This window comes from Apus apus, chromosome 2 (genome assembly GCF_020740795.1).
Source record: "Apus apus isolate bApuApu2 chromosome 2, bApuApu2.pri.cur, whole genome shotgun sequence".
NCBI lineage: Eukaryota > Metazoa > Chordata > Aves > Apodiformes > Apodidae > Apus > Apus apus.
In genome coordinates this window covers 31313725-31331876 of record NC_067283.1, presented here as the reverse complement: position 1 = coordinate 31331876, position 18152 = coordinate 31313725, and the positions used below count along the sequence as shown (strand labels likewise).

Below are 18152 nucleotides of genomic sequence, written 5' to 3'. Positions count from 1 at the left end.
AAAGACAGAAATATATGTTTTCATTTATTGCAAGCATCTAAATTGATTTAGGATGTGCAAGTAATTCAGATGTGTGGCTGCTGGTCATACAGCACATATGCTTTGAACAACACCATAATGCAGCAGTAGAGCTTACTGCTAAAAATAGTCTGTAGGATTTCCCTAACAGGATTCAGCCAATAACCTCCCCACACCCCGCCCCCACCCTCCAAAAAAAAAGGGAAAAAAAAAAAAGGGAGGGAGACAACTGTTGTCAATTGCAGAGTGCTGTGAAATATTAATAAAAGATGGTTATTCTGTCTGTCCAGAACAAATGCCTACAGCCAGATTCTGCTCTCAGATTCCTTGTGTAAATTTGAGCAGCTCCACGGGGACTGGTGGATTTATTCTGGATTTACACCAATAATACTGAGGTCAGAATGTGGCCCTGATGACAGACTGGAAATGGTGGCACCACTGAACCATATAATGATAGAGGATATAGGACAAAAGAAACTGCATTAAGTCAGAAAAAAATAAGGTATTCCTGGTAGGAACTCCCTAACACTCATTCTTTTCCAAAATACTTCATTTTAAATAGGGGAGAGCAAGAGACGTAAAAATTTTTAGCTTTGAAGAAGGTGAAATTCCCTGGAGAAAACCAGTATCAAAAAGAAAACCCAAGGGAAGAATATATAATAAATTATTCAGAGGAAAAACCTGAACTTCATAACGTACAATTTTCTGTAAGCAACCTAAATGGACATCAGGTAGACTTCATATTTTCTCCATCTTTAACTCATTATCTTGTGCATCTACTGCGTGTACATTGCATAGCTCTCTCACAACCATCACCATTCTAATGAATGACCTCACCTCATACCATGCTAGAATTTTTTTCCTTTCCAGTCATCCATTCCTTCCTTCCATGCTTTTAAAAATTGTAGTGTTGCAGCTGCTGTGGACAACAATTGGTCTCATCTTGCAGTCTCTTAAGAGAGCAAATCGTACAACCACAGGATAAGTCAGATTGGCAGGGACCTCCAGAGGTCTGTAGTCCAACCCTCTGCTCAAGACAGGTCAGCATTGTAACCAGACCAGGTTGCTCAGGGCTTTCATCCCAAAGGATTTTGAAAAGGCTGTATAAGATAGCAACTGGGTCTGGGTTTCTTTCTTTCCACGCTATTAGACCTATGAACTGGTCGATCAGCCAGAGGATACTGGCTGTTAGCATAGGTGCAGCTTGGAGACAGCACTATGTCTTCAGCCAGTACCTAGATATGAAAGAGGTGAAGGTACATAGCAGAAGTGGAGAAGCAGAAGCATAAAGTTGTGAAGTGGAATTAGGAGGATTTTTATTTACTTTTTTTATTGAGTAGAGATTATCATCTTGAAAGAGCAGTGGGGAGGGGTGTGGGGGGTGGGAAGGATTCAATAAAGAAGAAACAAAAATTAAAGAAAAATATGTTTTTGATTTGGAAAAAGGAGTTCAGTGAAGTATTGAGTATATCAGTTGGAATAAAACACATTTTTTTCTCTCTTTTCTTCTGTTTTTCTTTTTGTCCTTCCACTGCTGTTGTTCATGTAGCAACGCTTTACTAAAGGGGTAAGGTTAAACTGTCTGCCCAGTCTTAATCCACCCTGACTCTGCATATGCACTGTCTGCATTCCATTGCAGAACCCACCAGGCTTCCTTTTGTCAGATCTGGAGCCCTTTATGCCTGATATGTCCCATTTCCCAACACCATCTCCATTCAGTGTTTGTCCTACATAATTTCATTTTTTCTTTTATTCTTCCATCTTAACTTCACATTTTCTTTTTTGATCAGTTCCACTGGTGCCAAAAAAACCCCAGATATATGTAGCCCCCTTGATCCTAGTTTCCTTTCAGGGGACTTATACAGAGAGGTGTGAGTAAGCCTTAACAATCAGACTGAAGCAGTGGCCTTCCATTTGGAACTCCATTCAACTCTTCCAGTGGAACTGCAGATTCTTGAACAGAACATTAAACCCTACACACAGTGATCTCACCTTTTGTGTGCTCTGTGAATCTTTTAGAATAGGTTTACAATGTTCTGGGGACTCTGTGAACCACAAATAGAAACCAGAACAGTGGTCCCATTTAATAATCCTGTCTACAAACAACTCTTCTTTTTTGCAGAAACTCGGGGGAAGCAGATTAACATATTTCCTTCTGTACATTCCAAATGTCTTTTCGTCCAACAAGTTAAAGTCCTAGACTGATAGCATATTTACACAAGAAGAATATATTTCTTTCATTTTTTAATGTCATCTTGCATCCATTTACCCATTTACTTGCAGTACTTTAAGGACAACTCTTTTTCTTTTGCAATTTTTTCCTTTAAAATAATATATTTTTACTTTCCAAGTTCACATTCTAATTGGAAAGATGGGAGAGCACATTTTCTCACACAGTGCATAGCCATGGCCTGAAGAGCTGTAAGCTTGCAGGTCATGACAAATTCTGCCAACCTATGTGAAGGAATTAATACTTTGGACAGAAGCTTGAATGAACAGTATCTCCAAGTATTCATTTCAGCTTTTTTGTGCACAGAGTAAGCGAATCTTTACTTCTAACCATGCTGTAATTTTATACTGAGGTTCAGGCTCTTAAAAAGATGAACTGGCTTGTGAGGTTAGATTACCCATAATGAGAAATGGGGGTTTTATAGTCATTTTTCTTCCTTTAACTGAAGATTTTGGAGGTTCTAATCATTCTGCTTTGAACAGTCCAGGTCTTATCAATAGGAGATTCTCCCTAAGTGACTGCACTGCCCAAGGCCTGACCATGAAACCTTTGTCATTTCTGCACAACTGCTGAAAGACACCAGAGTTGTAGCCAACATCATCTTCCAGTCGTGGCTACAACTTTGATCTCTCTGTAGGGAAAGCAACCTTATATTATGGACTGACTCGTCAAATTAAGATGTTGAGAATTATATTGCAGCTCTCCTACTTACTGGTGATTTTTCTTCAGCTTATTGGTGGTCTTTTTACAAAACAGGCAAACTGGGAGGAAAGAACCAGAGGGCAGGGAAATGAAAGGAAAAGCTATAAATGACTTAAAGGCACCAAAACTGCACCTGTTACTATATTGCCAGAGTCAGTCAATGATAATGATTTATGACTGTGTGAATATTAACCCTGTGATTTATCAGCTGCACTGGTTGACTTGAAGCCAATACAGCATCATAAACTGAAGAACAGCAAGGCTGAAACTGAATGTAGTGCTGCATGAGGTATTTGAGGCATTTAAATCTGTTGATCCTACATGAACAAACACATTTGCCCTGCTTATTAAAAGCAATCTTTAGGGAATCCTACCAGTCGTGTAGACATGCTGGCTGGACTGGTCCACGTCTGGGTGAGGTAATGTAGAATCAGCAGGGGAAGACGGGGTCCTGGACACTGGCCGATGTTTATCTAATCCAGCCATGCCAACTGTAGCCATCTGAGCCTGGTAGATTTGCAACTGGTGGACACGCCGATGTGCCAGGAACTCCTGTTTCCAAGAAAACAGCACAGTAGAAGGAAATGTGAGATGGGATCAAGTAAGACACTGAGAGAAACATGTCAACAAATCAAGTTCATTAGGTCAGGGCTGTAATAAACAGTGTGGAAAAAAAAAAAAAAAACAAAAACAACCAACAACTCACACCTAAGACCTAGTCAATAAATCCATTCAACAGATGTTTTCACACTGACAGTGCAGACTGCTAATTTTGCTAGAGAGTGTGTGATGGCAGGCAACCTGTCAGTTCTCCCTGACAGAGGAAAAGATGGCTTGACATGCACAGGCAAAAATTTTTTCTAATATATTGAATAGATAATGCAAATTTTATGACCCTGCACAAATAAAAAGAAAGTCTTCCTGCAGCACTGAACGTGAAAAGCAGTGTCCTTGCTATTCAGTACCAAATTTGCTGATCAACACTGAGTCAAGGTTCTACAGTGGACTCAATTCCCAGAGATCCATGTAAAACAGGAACAATTTGCACATAGGTTTTCACAAATTATTTAGAAACTCAGGAATTGTTACATGAGATCCCACTTAGGGACCATCTTTTTCTCCTAACTGCTGCTGGCTGTAGGCAGCGCTGAACCCTGCAGGAAGGGTCGGTAGGTGTGAAAAGTCTGAGACAGAGCAGAAAGGCAAGTTTCATCCATCCTCTGCTTTGTTTGTCAACAGATGGTGACTTTTGCTGACATGACAAAGGCTGAAATCCTTTTGAAGTCAGTAGAAATCTTGGTGCACTCTTACTCCACAAAGTAGGATTGCTTTCCAAGACTTTTATTTCTTTGTTTGGGGTTTTGCAGGGGTTTTCTGGGTTTGTGTGTGTGTGTGTGTGCATATAGCACTAGACCCTCAACAGAAAAAGAATGCAAGAGAGAGATTTCCAAGCCACTTTGAAATATAAACTCAGTTGACATTCATAGTTCCATGTTAGAACTACAGACTGTACTTTTCCTCACCTGGGCTGGGTATATATATGTGTGTGTGTATTACTTTTTGTTTTTATTTTGTTTTGTTTTAACCTGGTAGCCATTAGAAGTGCTGTATGCTATTGTTTGGGACAAAAGCTCAGAGGGCTGGTCTGGCCAAAGAGGTATTGCTGGGTGCTCAGAGAGGTGAAGCAGAGTTCAGGCTGGGCGGAAGGGCGGGTGCGGGTACCTGGGAGTACCCCAGCCCCTCACACACTGTAGAGTGAATCCACAGCTCATGGGAAGTGGAAATGTCTGTGTTGCACGTAATACTAAGAGGCCGTTAAGAAAACAAGGGCTCATCAATAACAGCTGAAATGAGAACAAATGCTTTAAAAGGCAGCCTCAAAACCCACATTAATATATGGGGTCATCACTTCAGTGAAAAGGCATAAGGTCATGGGAAGGGTAAATCACCTGGGACCTTGTCATAAGTGACTAAATAAAGAAAATATGAGTAAGCAAAGAGAGGTTTTACAAGAAGTATCTTGGTTTGAGGTCATTGAACCATTTCCCTTGCTTTAAATATAGTCCTCAGCTTTTCCTGTTACTGTTTTAATGTTTGATGACATGATGGTGTTGTGTGTTACAGGAAATACCTGGAGGTGCCTGAACAAGTCTATGTACCTGCTTTCCTTATGAACATAACTTAACATTCAGGAATTATTTCCTGAAATACTTAGGCGCCTCGCTTTTACTTAGTTTCACTGGTGATTTTAAATATATTGAGTTTTCAATGGAGATATTTTTTGTGCTCCTAGACATACACTTTTATTGTAACCTTTATTGGGGGTGCATGTGATTGGAGAGGAGAAACAAAGACTGCATGAATACTATTGTGTTGAATATTTTCCCTACAGAAAACCAAAGCAGATCAAATCCTTAGTGAGGATTTACTGTTCTCTTTTCTCAATGCTGACATAATGCTCAGTAGACAAGGCACAGGAAGTATTTTGCTGTCTGTGGCACAATTGCTTCTTCATCCTAGAGTCAAGTGGTGACAACAGAACTGTCTGATACTTGCGTATTCACCATCACTGCCTGCCCTTCCAAAGTGTGAGAGCTAGCTGAGCAGCTTGGAAGAAGCCAGATTCCTGCCTGCAGGAGCCCTTTTTCACACAGAGCTTTAATGCCATTCATTAAAGCAGTAGAACAGTTGTTTCTGCTGCTCTCCTCAAATTCACAGATTGCATTCATTACATTAATTAATAGCTGGCATCTGTGTAGTTCTTTGATCAAAGGCATTTTTGATACTATCTTTCAGTGTTCACACTACCTAATGATAATTCATTAAGTGAGTTCACTTTTCTGATAATTACTAGAGTATGGAAGACCAAAGGGTTTGTTCCCTATTGGAACATTCTTCAAGCTAGTAATGGTGGTGTATCAGTGTACTGTGGCAGCCTGCATTAAACAGTATTATTTACATATACATATATTTCTGAAGGGAATCTTGGAAATTCAGTTGTCACTGAGAGGGAATTCATACTGTGCTGGTAACATGTTGGGACTTCCCTCAGCTCTGGTAAACTCTGAGTTCGGAGCCTTTAGAGCTGCCTTCTCTGTCTTTTACTTTCAGAACTGAACTTCACTTGTGCAATACCTGCACAAGGTTTTACAGTGGAGCTGTAAGTTTGCCATTCAATCAATATATACCATCTTGTCTATCCAGGTCTCTGACCAGAAAAAGTCATTTTAAGTGGGTTTGGGATTTTTTATAATGTCTTGAAGAAGAAGAAAGTCAAAACTGGAACAGTTCAACACGTAGATAATTCAGGGGGTTGTTCCTACCTTTGTATACAAAAAGATTAGGTGGTTTTGTCTATGTAAGCAATATAAATAATATTATTTTTCAGGCATATGAACAAATAAAGGAATTTTTTTCAAACACTGATCAACCTCTGTGAACATCACCTAAGAGCCAGACAGCCATATATTTCAGCAATTTGTCATATCAAGAAGAGATCCTGTTCTTGCTCTCCTGCATTCTCCTGCTGAAGTGTGTTTTGTTTATATCATTCTTCCCTCCTCAAATGAAACCAGAGACATATCTAGAATTTGACACATGTTTATCAGCATAATTAGTCCAGGGAAAAAGAAATTTGTGGATGGCTGGATGCAAAGCTGATTGACACCTGCTGTAATTTCTGAAGTCACAGAAAATAATTTGATTGTGAAAACCTTTAAAAGCTTGTTAAAAGTGCAGTAGTTTATTTCACAAGGATTATACTGGGGCTTGTTTATATCTACTGGTGACTTTCAGATCCTTAACCGTAATTTAAAAAACTCTACACATCAGCAGATTTTGAACTTGTATAGGTTTTAGCCAAAGTTTCAGGCTAACTTCCTGATTAGTTTTAATTTTACAGACAACAGGCACTCGTGAAAAACATATTTTTTCCAGCCACCTACATATGCTGTGAGCATCTGAGATACTCTGTGTCACAGAGACAAGTGGATAAATGCAATGAGTAATGTGGATAGCTAACACATTTATCTAGCTCTCCAAATGCCCACCTGGCCTCTGGAAGGGATTAAAGCAACACAATTAATTAATCTTCAGGTTTTATGTCCTACAGCATTGCAAACATATGTCATCTCTCCAACAGTATGACAAAAGCAGTATTTGCACATCTGCAGGGACAGTGAGTTGTGTGAATGTATTGGGAGCATTTCTTGGGTAACCTGAGCCCTGCCTGCCCGGCATGGAGCCTGCTAGTTCCAGGTGCCTGAGATTAGTTCATTAGTAGAGGCAGGCAATTAGAGCCTCTGCTGGAGCAAGTGGAAGATTATTCATGGTCTTCTCTGGAAACCAGCTTAGGTCCTTCAGTAATTATTTTGAAGAGGATTCTTAGAATCTGTATCTAAAGACAAGATGACTCTTTTAGAGGCATGGGAGGTAAATATTTATTATTCTTCTAGTATTACTGAAAGGTTCATTGTTTAGGAGGAGCTGGAATGAATTTGGGTTGGTGTGAATGCTCCTTTCATGTAGATGTGTGATTTGTACATTTTGGTGCTTAATGTTTTGTATATTCTGATTATTTTAATGAGAACTACTTACTTACTTCTACTGGGTGTTAGAACTGGTGACCCACAAATGTATTCCATTGGATTGTCAGCTGGCCTATGTTAGATTATCAAGCATAGGTGAATTGTCTATGGATTAATGGTCATTCAAGCTGTTATGGTTTTTTTTGCAAAGAAAAAATATGTGGCATTTGCTCATAAAAGCTTTTCTTGCCTGTCAACACTCATTTTATTTTAGTTTGGTATATGTATATTTAGCTTAATCACAGCTAAATAAATCCTAAGATTTGTGTGTCTGTACCATAACCTAAAGTGTGGATGGGCATATGCACTCCACTCTTCAGGGTTTATGGTTTGGTGTTTTTTCCTTGTGACAGAAAACTTTCTTAAGAAATTCAAAATGTGGTATTCCCTACACCGAGACTGCTTCTTGTAGTATCTCGCATATTTGTGGCCTGGTCTACAGCCCTCACCCTAGGTGAGGTTGAAAACAAAACCTGCCTAGCAGAAAAACCTGCTGCCTTCCAAGTACTTCCTCAGGCACCTTCCACTGAAAAGCATTTCTGATGCCTGCTCTGCTGCCTTGTCTTATCCAGTGGCTCCTGTTGGAGGCTCTGCTCCTTATCCTCTTCCAGACCCCTTTTAGCACCATAAGAACAGAGTAACTTCAGTAAATTCCACCTCTACTTCCAGCAGACAATGCTTGGTCCTACTTTAAGATGCCTATGATGGCAACTTAGGCCCAAACCAAAATGGCATCATGCAGTCTGATTCAGAAATCTTGTGCACCTGGAAATTTCTTATGCGCTTCAGGTGTAGCTAGTTAACAGTGCTTCTGAAATCATGGACCTCATGAAAAGATTAAAAGGATTGACCTTGGTTATCTCCAGAAGTGACAGGAAAAAAAAAACACAACAAGGAACAATGAATTTTTAAAAAAGAATATTGAATTTAAAAAGCTGTAGGTAAGCAGAAGTAGTAGAACTTTTGACCTAGGAATTTTGTGAACTACTGTTCTTCCTGCTCTCTCCTCAAACAAAACCATAACCCAGAAGCCCTCAGGAACTGAGCAAAAACAAGTCATGAGATCTTCTGAAAATAATTGTGTGCACAAATGTGAAAGTGCAGGAATGACTTATCTCTGTCAATCTATCCAACCCAAAATGGAAATTCGTCTGAGGTATCCCTTGTATACATATTGGAAGGTCTTCTTTTAAACTGCTTTGTCACTTAGAGAAAACACGTGACCACAGAACCCTACCAATACTATTTCTGACAAAACCACAAGTAAAGCCACAAACTTCCATGGTCACTGCTTTCAGTAGAAAAGCAAAAAATCCCCAACAGTATCACCATCTGAAATATAGACAGCCACAAATTCAGAATCAGCAGTTTTATGAAAAGCAAATAGCAAGTATGGGTACAGACACATAGGATGAATAGGTAGAAATGGGTTTAGATCAAGTAAAAGTATAGACAGGAAAAAATAGGGTAGCTAATCTTGAGACTTCTGTGTATATAATGTAAAATGAACATGTTGAGAGGTGTTCTTTTAAACTGCTCTGTCTAGGTATATTATCAAGTTGTTTGTAGAATTTTGTTTGCTCTTGGTGTAATCCAGGGAACACAGTGTTGACCAGAAAATGAGTAAACAGAAATGAAGTCTTTGTCAGCTGAGTGTGGGGTGCAGATACAGAATAAAGTGATGGAAGTCATATCCAGAATTACCAAGAGTCCTAGACAGAGTTGCCTAGAGCAGCAGGTTGTTACATACAGTAAAACAGCTCTGTGCCGTCTGTCCTCCCATTGCCTTCTGGAGGACTGTGGACAGGCTAATTTCAACTACAGCCAAGGTAGGACTTAGTATCTGAGGTAGCCTTACTGCAGTCGTGACTCAGGGCACAGTCACCACCCTCAACCAGCTTTTTCTCCCTTTGTTCCTAGAGGTGCAAAGCTGCTGCTGCTGCAGAGGTCTCTGCCACTTTTCTTTTCTAGGGCAGAAGCACCTTTAGGGTGGCAAAACGTGATATTAAAATGACAATGTTTTTGCCAAGGGAGCCAAGGAATAGAGGAAAAGCCAAGACTACTGATAGTCTGACAAGAGTCTGCTCCTTCTTCAAGCCATGTCAGGGAGGATGCATTCCCTTCTTAGAGTTACATGACCAAATGTGTGGGTCAGGACTGGGGTCAAACCCCTTGCCTCTGGTTGTAGATCATAAGAGCAGAGTCAGGACCCTGCTTTTACCTCTACTGTTGCCCTGTGAAGTAGGTAGGTTCCTGACCTGGAGTTCCAAAGGGAGTGATGGTAAAAATTACCATAGGGAATAGGGAATTTCAAAAAATCTGAGTATCTAAAATAAGCCATCTTGGTCTAATGTAGGTGAAGAATCAAGATGTCCATGCAGATTGAGAAGATGTCAGCTATGTTTGTGAAGAAATATGAGTCAGGCAGTTTTTAAATTGAAGCCTGGTGTGATGAAGAAGGAAGAAGAGGTGGGAAATGTGGTCTGAGAGTGACAGTGAGGAGGGCCCTAAAGACAGAGCACTTTCAACTGGAGGAAAATTCTAGGCACCCAGTTGAGCTGCTTGTTTCACTTCTGGTTCCTGCTCTTGTGAGATCTGCCTTCTGTGCTCCTGACATTGGCAGGGGCTCACCTTCTGTCACTTCTGCTGAAGTGCTGACTCCGCAGTGTGTGGGCAGCACACATCCAAGGAAAATGCAGCACCTTCTCAAAAGCATTCTCTGCTGACTGAATCTTTTTCTCACTTTCTGACTGTCCCAGAGATTCAATATAAATATATAAGTAATTGGGGTTACAATGAAGGGATGAAACATCTGAACCCATCTGAACATCCTGGATGTTGTTTCATTTTAATTTTTATTAAAAAGAAAACAAACCTACTTAGAGGATTCTTGTTATTACTTTTACTAGAAATACCACAAGACTTTCTTGAAGTCATTTGGTGCTTTCCAAAAAGAGAACAGAGAACACAGAAATTAATACCAATGGGAAAATACAGTTGTCCCCGTCATGCCCTAGCTTTCAATATTAACAAGTATTTATCTCTTTTACTTTGATGTGAAGAATAGGCTTTCTAATATTATTTAATGGTTATGAACACCTAATCCTAGCCAACAGTCATTCAGTTAAACTGTGAGTTGGACTAAACTAATTAATGAAAAATCACTTGTCCCACCTCTTTCTTTGTTCACCATCACCCAACTCTCTTCAACAGTGTTGGCAAATCAGTTTGGGGTTCACTTCAACCACTACCATCTTTCTGCCCTTCATTGGAAATATAGTTCTTAACAGACTTCTGTGGTTTCTTTTTAAGTGAAGAATCATTAGTTTGGCCTCCATGCAGAGAAATAATTGTCTCCAGACTAAACTCAGGAGCAGTCCTGCTGAAGATCTGTGTTTTCTGAGTACTTCAACAGATTCTTCTTTGGTTATATAGGCAAGTCTGCTGACTTCAGGATTTAATGTAGAATTGATGGAAATTACTTAGGTCTGACATAAAGAAAAAAAAACCTTGGAAAGCCCTCCTCTTTGATAATGAGCCCACACACACTAATGCCTTGGTATCTAAACATAAAACCATGAGGACATATAAAAGCCCTCTGCAGATGCCTTCTCTCCTGTATTAAAGGTACATGATGTTAGAACAGGGACCACCAAGGGACCATATGGTCAGCAAGCATAAGAGGCATAACCAAGGGTGTTTTAGCAACTCCCTTTTATCTCCATAGATCACCTAGACAGGTCACCTAAGGCACCAACTCCTACAGGTGTGTGTTTTGCCTCTGCCCACATTGGAGCTCTTCTGCACAAACCATCCACTTCTGTTGTTGCCTTTGTGATAGCAGAGCTGCAACCCGATGGATACCAGGTTCCAGTCCTTTGCTGAAGGACTTCTGCCCCTCTGAAAATTTCAAAGAGATTTATTACCAAATCTCACACCTTACTTCAGTGTGGTTAAAATGTTAACAGACTTTCTTTCTCCAACATGTTTGTAATAAGAGTTATAGAGTTTCTTGAAAAAAAAGTACATATTTATGCACGAGCATTTGCAAATATCATGAAGTATTTTTAAAATATTTTTGTGTCTCCAGTGCTCAGCTCTTCACTTCTTTGATTTTTGGCACACAGGGTACTTATAGTAAAACGATGATATAATTTGAGATGCTTAAAAATATAGGCTTTGAATATAGGAAAGATCTTATGGATGGAGGGGGGAAGAGAAATTATCACAAAACAAATCTTTTCAGGTCTGTTCTATATACTTACCAACTGTTCTATATACTTGCAGAATGCTCTCTATATTGTTGTACTTTTTTTTTTTTTTTTTTTTTTAAAAAAGATCGTATTATTGTTAATTTAAACTGAACACACAAAGATTACTTTTACATATGTCTTGGAACCAGGGACTTTACTGCTATATGCTTCTCAACAAGTGGGAGAACTGCCAGAATGGGCAAAATAAAAATGGAAGGAGAAAATCCTTATGTTTGCTAATTTAGGAACAACTAGAAGGTTAAAAAGAAACCTGGAAAATACTATGTGCAAGCATAGTAGTAATTGTATTGTGCATACTGTAAAATATATTATCCAGTTCCTCATTTCTCAAGCAAGTCTTGACCCTCAAATTAAAGCACAGTTCAGAAAAGACCATAGATGCCCCTATCAGAGATGAAAAGTAGTTAGAGGAGAGACTGCTGTCCCAAGGGTGGATGTGGAAGACTGGATGAGACAAAAAGGTAGAAGAAAGAAGGAGCAGCATTACAAAATCTGAACTGTACATTGTAAGCTCCAACCTCTTCCCTTCTCACCCTCTCTTCTTTGTGATAATGCTCTTAATTTTCTTTCTGTTTTAAAAATTGTAAGTCTGTTTTACTTGTGTGTTCAACTACCTTCCAGACTTCATTTTTTTCCAACAAAAGCTGAGTCTTCTATGTATTCTCAGCTTCAGAAACCTCAAATCTCATAAGATATTACAACAAATACAAGAAATGGAAACAATTTTTTTACTGTGAGAGTGACAGAGCACTGGGACAGGCTGCCCAGAGAGGTTGTGGAGTCTCCTCCACTGGAGACATTCAAAACCCGCCTGGATGTGTTTCTGTGTGATGTGCTCTAGGTGATCCTGCTCTGGCAGGGGGGTTGGACTAGATGATCTTTCAAGGTCCCTTCCAACCCCTAAGATTCTGTGATTCTGTAATACAAAAAGTAAAAAGAAGTAAGGGCAGTAAGAACACTTGTCCTAATCTAGCACTTCAGGAAGGTGATTAATTGATTTAATCACACTGGATAAGGATCTTATCACAGCATTAGCCAACATGATATTTTTCTAAATCTAGAAGATATCTCTATCCAAATTATACAGGAGTAACTTAAAGGAAAAGAAGTCTGAATACTTAAGAGATCAAATTATTAGAGCCCCAACCCTAGTCCATATTCTTCTTCTGGGCTCTGTTACTCCTTACTATGATCCATTTTCTTCCTGAAACACAAGAAACCACAACAATAGAAGGCAAATAGATTAAAATTTTCGAAACTGCCTAACTATGGAACAAAAATTACTTTCTAATTTAGAAAATGGTTAATTTTTCAGAGGATGGCTGCTTAATAACTCAGAATCACTACCTCCTTGTTTTAAAGGCCAGATAAGATAGTGGTGTCTCAATTTGTATATTGGGGAAGGCAGGCATGGAGATCAGCTCCATTGCCAGTGCAGTCTCTTAAAGAACCTCCCCAAGCATAGCACCTCAGTGGCACCCTGGGAGAGCATCCACACACTGGAGATTGTCTCAGAGTCGGTGGCTGATCAGAAAGACCACAAGCAATTGGGAAGTGGCAGATGTGCCAGCTGGGAAGCATAGATTCTGTGCTGGTGCAGTCAAACAGCAGAAGGCTTCCAGTAATCTCAAAAGAAAGGACCTGACAGTCAGTGGAGAAGGTCTCCTCCAATACTAGGTTATAATTTATAACACACTATAGCTCTGTTTTGGGGCCAGACTGGATTATTTACACAGATCTAAGTCTAGTTAGACTAGAGGAGAACCAAGAAATTTATTCTGGGTTTTCACTGGGATATCTGAGGATTTGGCACTTCAATTGCTGCTGCTTAAAGCAATGCCCACAAAAGAAGAAACAGTCTTCTTGCAGCTACACACCACTTGGAAAAGATTATGTACTGGAAAGTATTTCAGCAAATCAATAGCCAAAACTTTAACTACATCTAATGAAACCTGAGAGGATGGAAAGGGGGAATCCCAAGAACCAGTCAAAGCAAAATGTTAATTCTAATTGTTGTATTTAGTTGGCCTTGTCTTGTGACAAGTTTGTTATTATGCAGATTTCCTCCCTGCCACCTTCTATGGGAGGATTTTACAAAGTGAAGTTATGCAGGCAATTCCCCTTGCTGCTTACCTCTTTATTCCTAATTATCTTGGCCCTGTGTTCACTCAAGATAACATTATAGCTGTCCCCAAATGCTCTACATTTGGGGCCTATGACAAATGAAATTTTTTAGTGCTTGGAATTTTTTTTTTTCTATGTTGCAGAACTGTAGCTTATAACATGCTGAAAACAAGGCTGTGCTTGCTATTCTCTGACAATCTATTCTTAGTTTTAAAATATTTTCTTGGAGTTTTTTTCTTGGGGTTATTTTCTCAAAATATTTCTTAGAGTTCTTTATTGTCTACAGTTAGATATATAATATAGTGTCATACATGACATTTTCGGTTTGTTTTGTGGGCTCTTTTAAAACATATATATGTGCATTTACGTATACTACTGCACTTCTTGGCTTTTTTCATGCTGAGAATTTCTTCTTTCCTCTGTAATAACTTTTACATGAATGATCCATATATATTCCTTGCGTTATGTCATCTTATTAAAGGCTAGCATGAAAATAATCTGTAATTCATCTGCTAGATATGGAGTATATTTGTGTGGAAAAGAAAAACAAGATGTAGAAAGATTTTAAATTATTAATTCAAAGTGAAAAGATATTAGAAATCTTAAGTCCTTCAACCAGTACATCAGTAATAACTGCATCACATCAATATTCTCCACTTGTTTTAACATGGAAATAATGCAGTACTGTGGCCTTCAGTGTTTCTTAGTATAACAGATAGTAGTAGAAGTACAGTCAGAAGCTGCTTTGTTTTGTTTGTGCTGGGTTTGGTAGGAGAAAGAAGTCAGACCAATGGGAACTATAAAATATTGCATCTTTTAGGCACTGCACATACAATTTAAAGCATCCCTACTCCATAGCTTTAAGCTGGATACGAAAGGGCGCTGGATAAACTAGGTGAGTGGAAGGCTGATAATCCCTGTGACCCATGCAGAGCCTTTGTAGTGAAGGCTCCCCAGAAACTTCTCAGCTGTTTTGTCTTTGGGGTCACTGTTTTCCTCAGTCTTGCTGGGAACATCCAGTCTGTTTTCTTTCCAGCCTCAGGAAGTATTAAACCTATTCAGAAAAAGGATGAGGAAAGGTGGTCCCATAACGTACTATGTAGTATACACGTGGTACCACAGTCAGCCCTCAGGGCCACTGCAAGTCCCAAGAGCTGTGCTGACAGCAACCCAAGCCAGGCAATCACAGAATCATAGATGGTTAGGCTTGGAAGGGACATTAAAGTTCATCTAGCTCCAACCCCCCTGCATAGGCAGGGACACCTCCCACTAGATCAAGTTGCTCAGTGCCCCATCCAACCTGGCCCTGAACACTTCCAGGGATGGGGCATCCACAACTTACTTGGACAATCTGTGCCAGTGCTTTACCACCCTTGGTGAAGAATTTCCTTCTCATGTCTAACCTAAATCTCCCCTCTTCCAGTTTTAATCCCTTACCCCTTGTCCTCTCACTACAAGCCCTACTAAAAAGTCCCTCTCTAGCTTTCCTGTAGGCCCCCTTCAGATACTGGAAGGCTGCTATGAGGTCTTCCTGGAACCTTCTCTTCCTCAGGCTGAACAACTCCTATCTCTCTCAGCCTGTCTTCATAGAAGAGACGCTCCAGCCCTCTGATCATCTTTGTGGCCTCCTCTAGACTCGCTCCAACAGCTCCATGCCCTTCTTATGTTGGTGGCTCCAGAACTGGACACAGTACTCCAGATGGGGTCTCATGAGAGTTGTGTAGGGCACAATACCAAAGGGTTCCCAATAGCTGGCACCCTTAACCTGTGCCGCCACCACTGGGGGTGGCCTCTGGCACCCTGAACCCATGCCACCACCATAGGAGGTGGCCTGCAAATGCTGCAGGCCACAGGGGACCTTTTGAAAAAGAATGGATGATTTCAAATGTATCTCAGCCCCATGGCAGACATGCAGATATGGGCTGGAAGCTTTGGGTCTGGGTTCCAATCATTGGGTCCGGCAAGCCCATCAGAGCACATTCCTGTCAGTACTCTACAAGACAGGCTGCATTTGAAGGCTTCTTCCCAGGAATCACAGGGGGTTAAACCTGATCTGATTGCAATATCACAGATATGCTAACATGTGGCAGATTTAGCCCAACCAGAGAGCTAACGCTATCTAGAGGCCCAACCACAGGCAATGAGCTTCTTGGTTCCTTCCCTCTCTGCCTTCCAAAATCCTCCTCTGACTACAGGCACTGGGGTTTGTCTTTGCTACTCTCAGTAAACAAACCTAATTAAACAATTAAACACTTAATAGTGACATTCAAAAACAGGAAAAAATACATGAGATTTTGGCTGAGCATCTAACTTCTACTGACAATTTTAGAAATTTCCCTGGTTTTCATCATAAAAGTTCAGGTACACACATCCAGGTGGATCTATGGACATTGAAATTTGCCATACATATGGATATAATTTAATTTGCTGCTGCCTGGCCTTTTTTACTTACTTTTAGTCTGTCTATAGAGAATTTAGAAGCCTTTTACTAGAAGGTTAGGAATAAGAGACAGGGTTGTTTTCCAGTTTGCCTCACGTGTTGTTGTGAGGCACCAGCCTAAGCTATGATCAGGACCTTTTTTTTTTTTTAACCTGGATTTAAACCTTGATGATATTTGCTGTTATACAGCAATATTCTTCGATGTTGTAATACAGTGCGCCCTATATGTTACATCCTATAGCAGTTCTGGGGTTTTCTTCATTTTGGGAGGGATCTTGTAGTTGCAAGCCAGTTTTTTGTATTGGAAATTGTCTGACCAGGGGAACTAGGGTAGACATCATCCCCTGTACTTGGCACTGATAAGGTCACACCTTGAAAACTGTGTTCAGTTTGGGGCCTCTCACTACCAAAAAGATATCGAGATGCTGGAGCGTGTTCAGAGAAGGGCAGTGAAATCTGTGAGAGATCTAGAGAACAAGTCTTATGAGGAGCAGCTGAGAGAATTTGGGTTGTGCAGTCTAGAGAAAAGGAGGCTGAGGGGAGACCTTATTACTCTCTACAACTACCTGAAAAGAAGCTCTAGTGAAGTGGGGGTCAGTCTCTTCTCTCACATCTCTTCCTCAAGAGGAAATGGTGTCCAGTTGTGCTGGGGGGGATTAGATTGGCTATTAGGAAAAAATTATTTACTGACAGGGTTGTCAAGCACTGGGACAGGCTGCTGAGGGAAGTGGTGGATTTACTGTCCCTGGAGATATTTAAAAGATGTGTACATGTGTTGCTTAGGGACATTGCTTAACTGTGGACTTGGTCGTGTTAGGTTAGCAGTTGGACTCTGTGATCTTAAAGGTTCTGTCAAACCTAAATGATTCTATGATTCTGTAAGTCTTCTAAAAAATTCTATATAAACTTGTTAATTGCTGACACTTGCTGACACACCAGAAGGCTGTGCTGCCATTCAGAGAGACCTAGACAGGCTGGAGACTTGGGCAGGGAAAAACCTGATGAAGTTCAACAAGGGCAAGTGTAGAGTTTTGCATTTGGGGAAGAAAAATGTCATGCACCAGTACAGGTTGGGGGCTGACCTGCTGGAGAGCAGTGTGGGTGAAAGGGATCTGGGGGTCCTGGTAGACAGGAGGATGACCATGAGCCAGCAATGTGCCCTTGTGGCTAAGAGGGCCAATGGCATCCTGGGGTGCATTAGAAAGGGTGTGGTTAGTAGGTCAAGAGAGGTTCTCCTCCCCCTCTATTGGTGAGGCCGCGTCTGGAGTATTGTGTCCAGTTCTGGGCCCCTCAGTTCAAGAAGGACAGGGAAGTGCTTGAAAGAGTCCAGCGCAGAGCCACAAAGATGATTAAGGGAGTGGAACATCTCCCTTATGAGGAAAGGCTGAGGGAGCTGGGTCTCTTTAGTTTGGAGAAAAGGAGACTGAGGGGTGACCTCATCAGTGTTTACAAATAGGTAAAGGGTGAGTGTCAAGAAGATGGAGTTAAGCTTTTTTCAGTGATGACCAGTGATAGGACAAGGAGTAATGGATACAAATTGGAGCATAGGAGGTTTAAGGTGAATATCAGAAATTTTTTTTTTACTGTGAGAGTGACAGAGCACTGGAACAGGCTGCCCAGAGAGGTTGTGGAGTCTCCTCCACTGGAGACATTCAAAACCCGCCTGGACGCCTTCCTGTGTGATGAGCTCTGGGTGACCCTGCTCTGGCGGGGGGGTTGGACTAGATGATCTTTCGAGGTCCCTTCCAACCCCTAGGATTCTATGGTTCTATGATTCT

The 18152-nt window shown here is 40.6% G+C and overlaps 1 protein-coding gene across 1 annotated transcript in view; it reads right to left on the bottom strand.

Annotated features, from left to right (window-relative positions):
• The window catches only part of HDAC9 (histone deacetylase 9), a 286192-nt gene that overhangs the window by 145794 nt on the left and 122246 nt on the right, over nt 1-18152 (bottom strand). The window contains exon 12 of the mRNA XM_051609619.1: nt 3325-3502. Within this exon, the coding sequence (XP_051465579.1) occupies nt 3325-3502 (178 nt within the window). The remainder of the gene's footprint in view (nt 1-3324; nt 3503-18152) is intronic.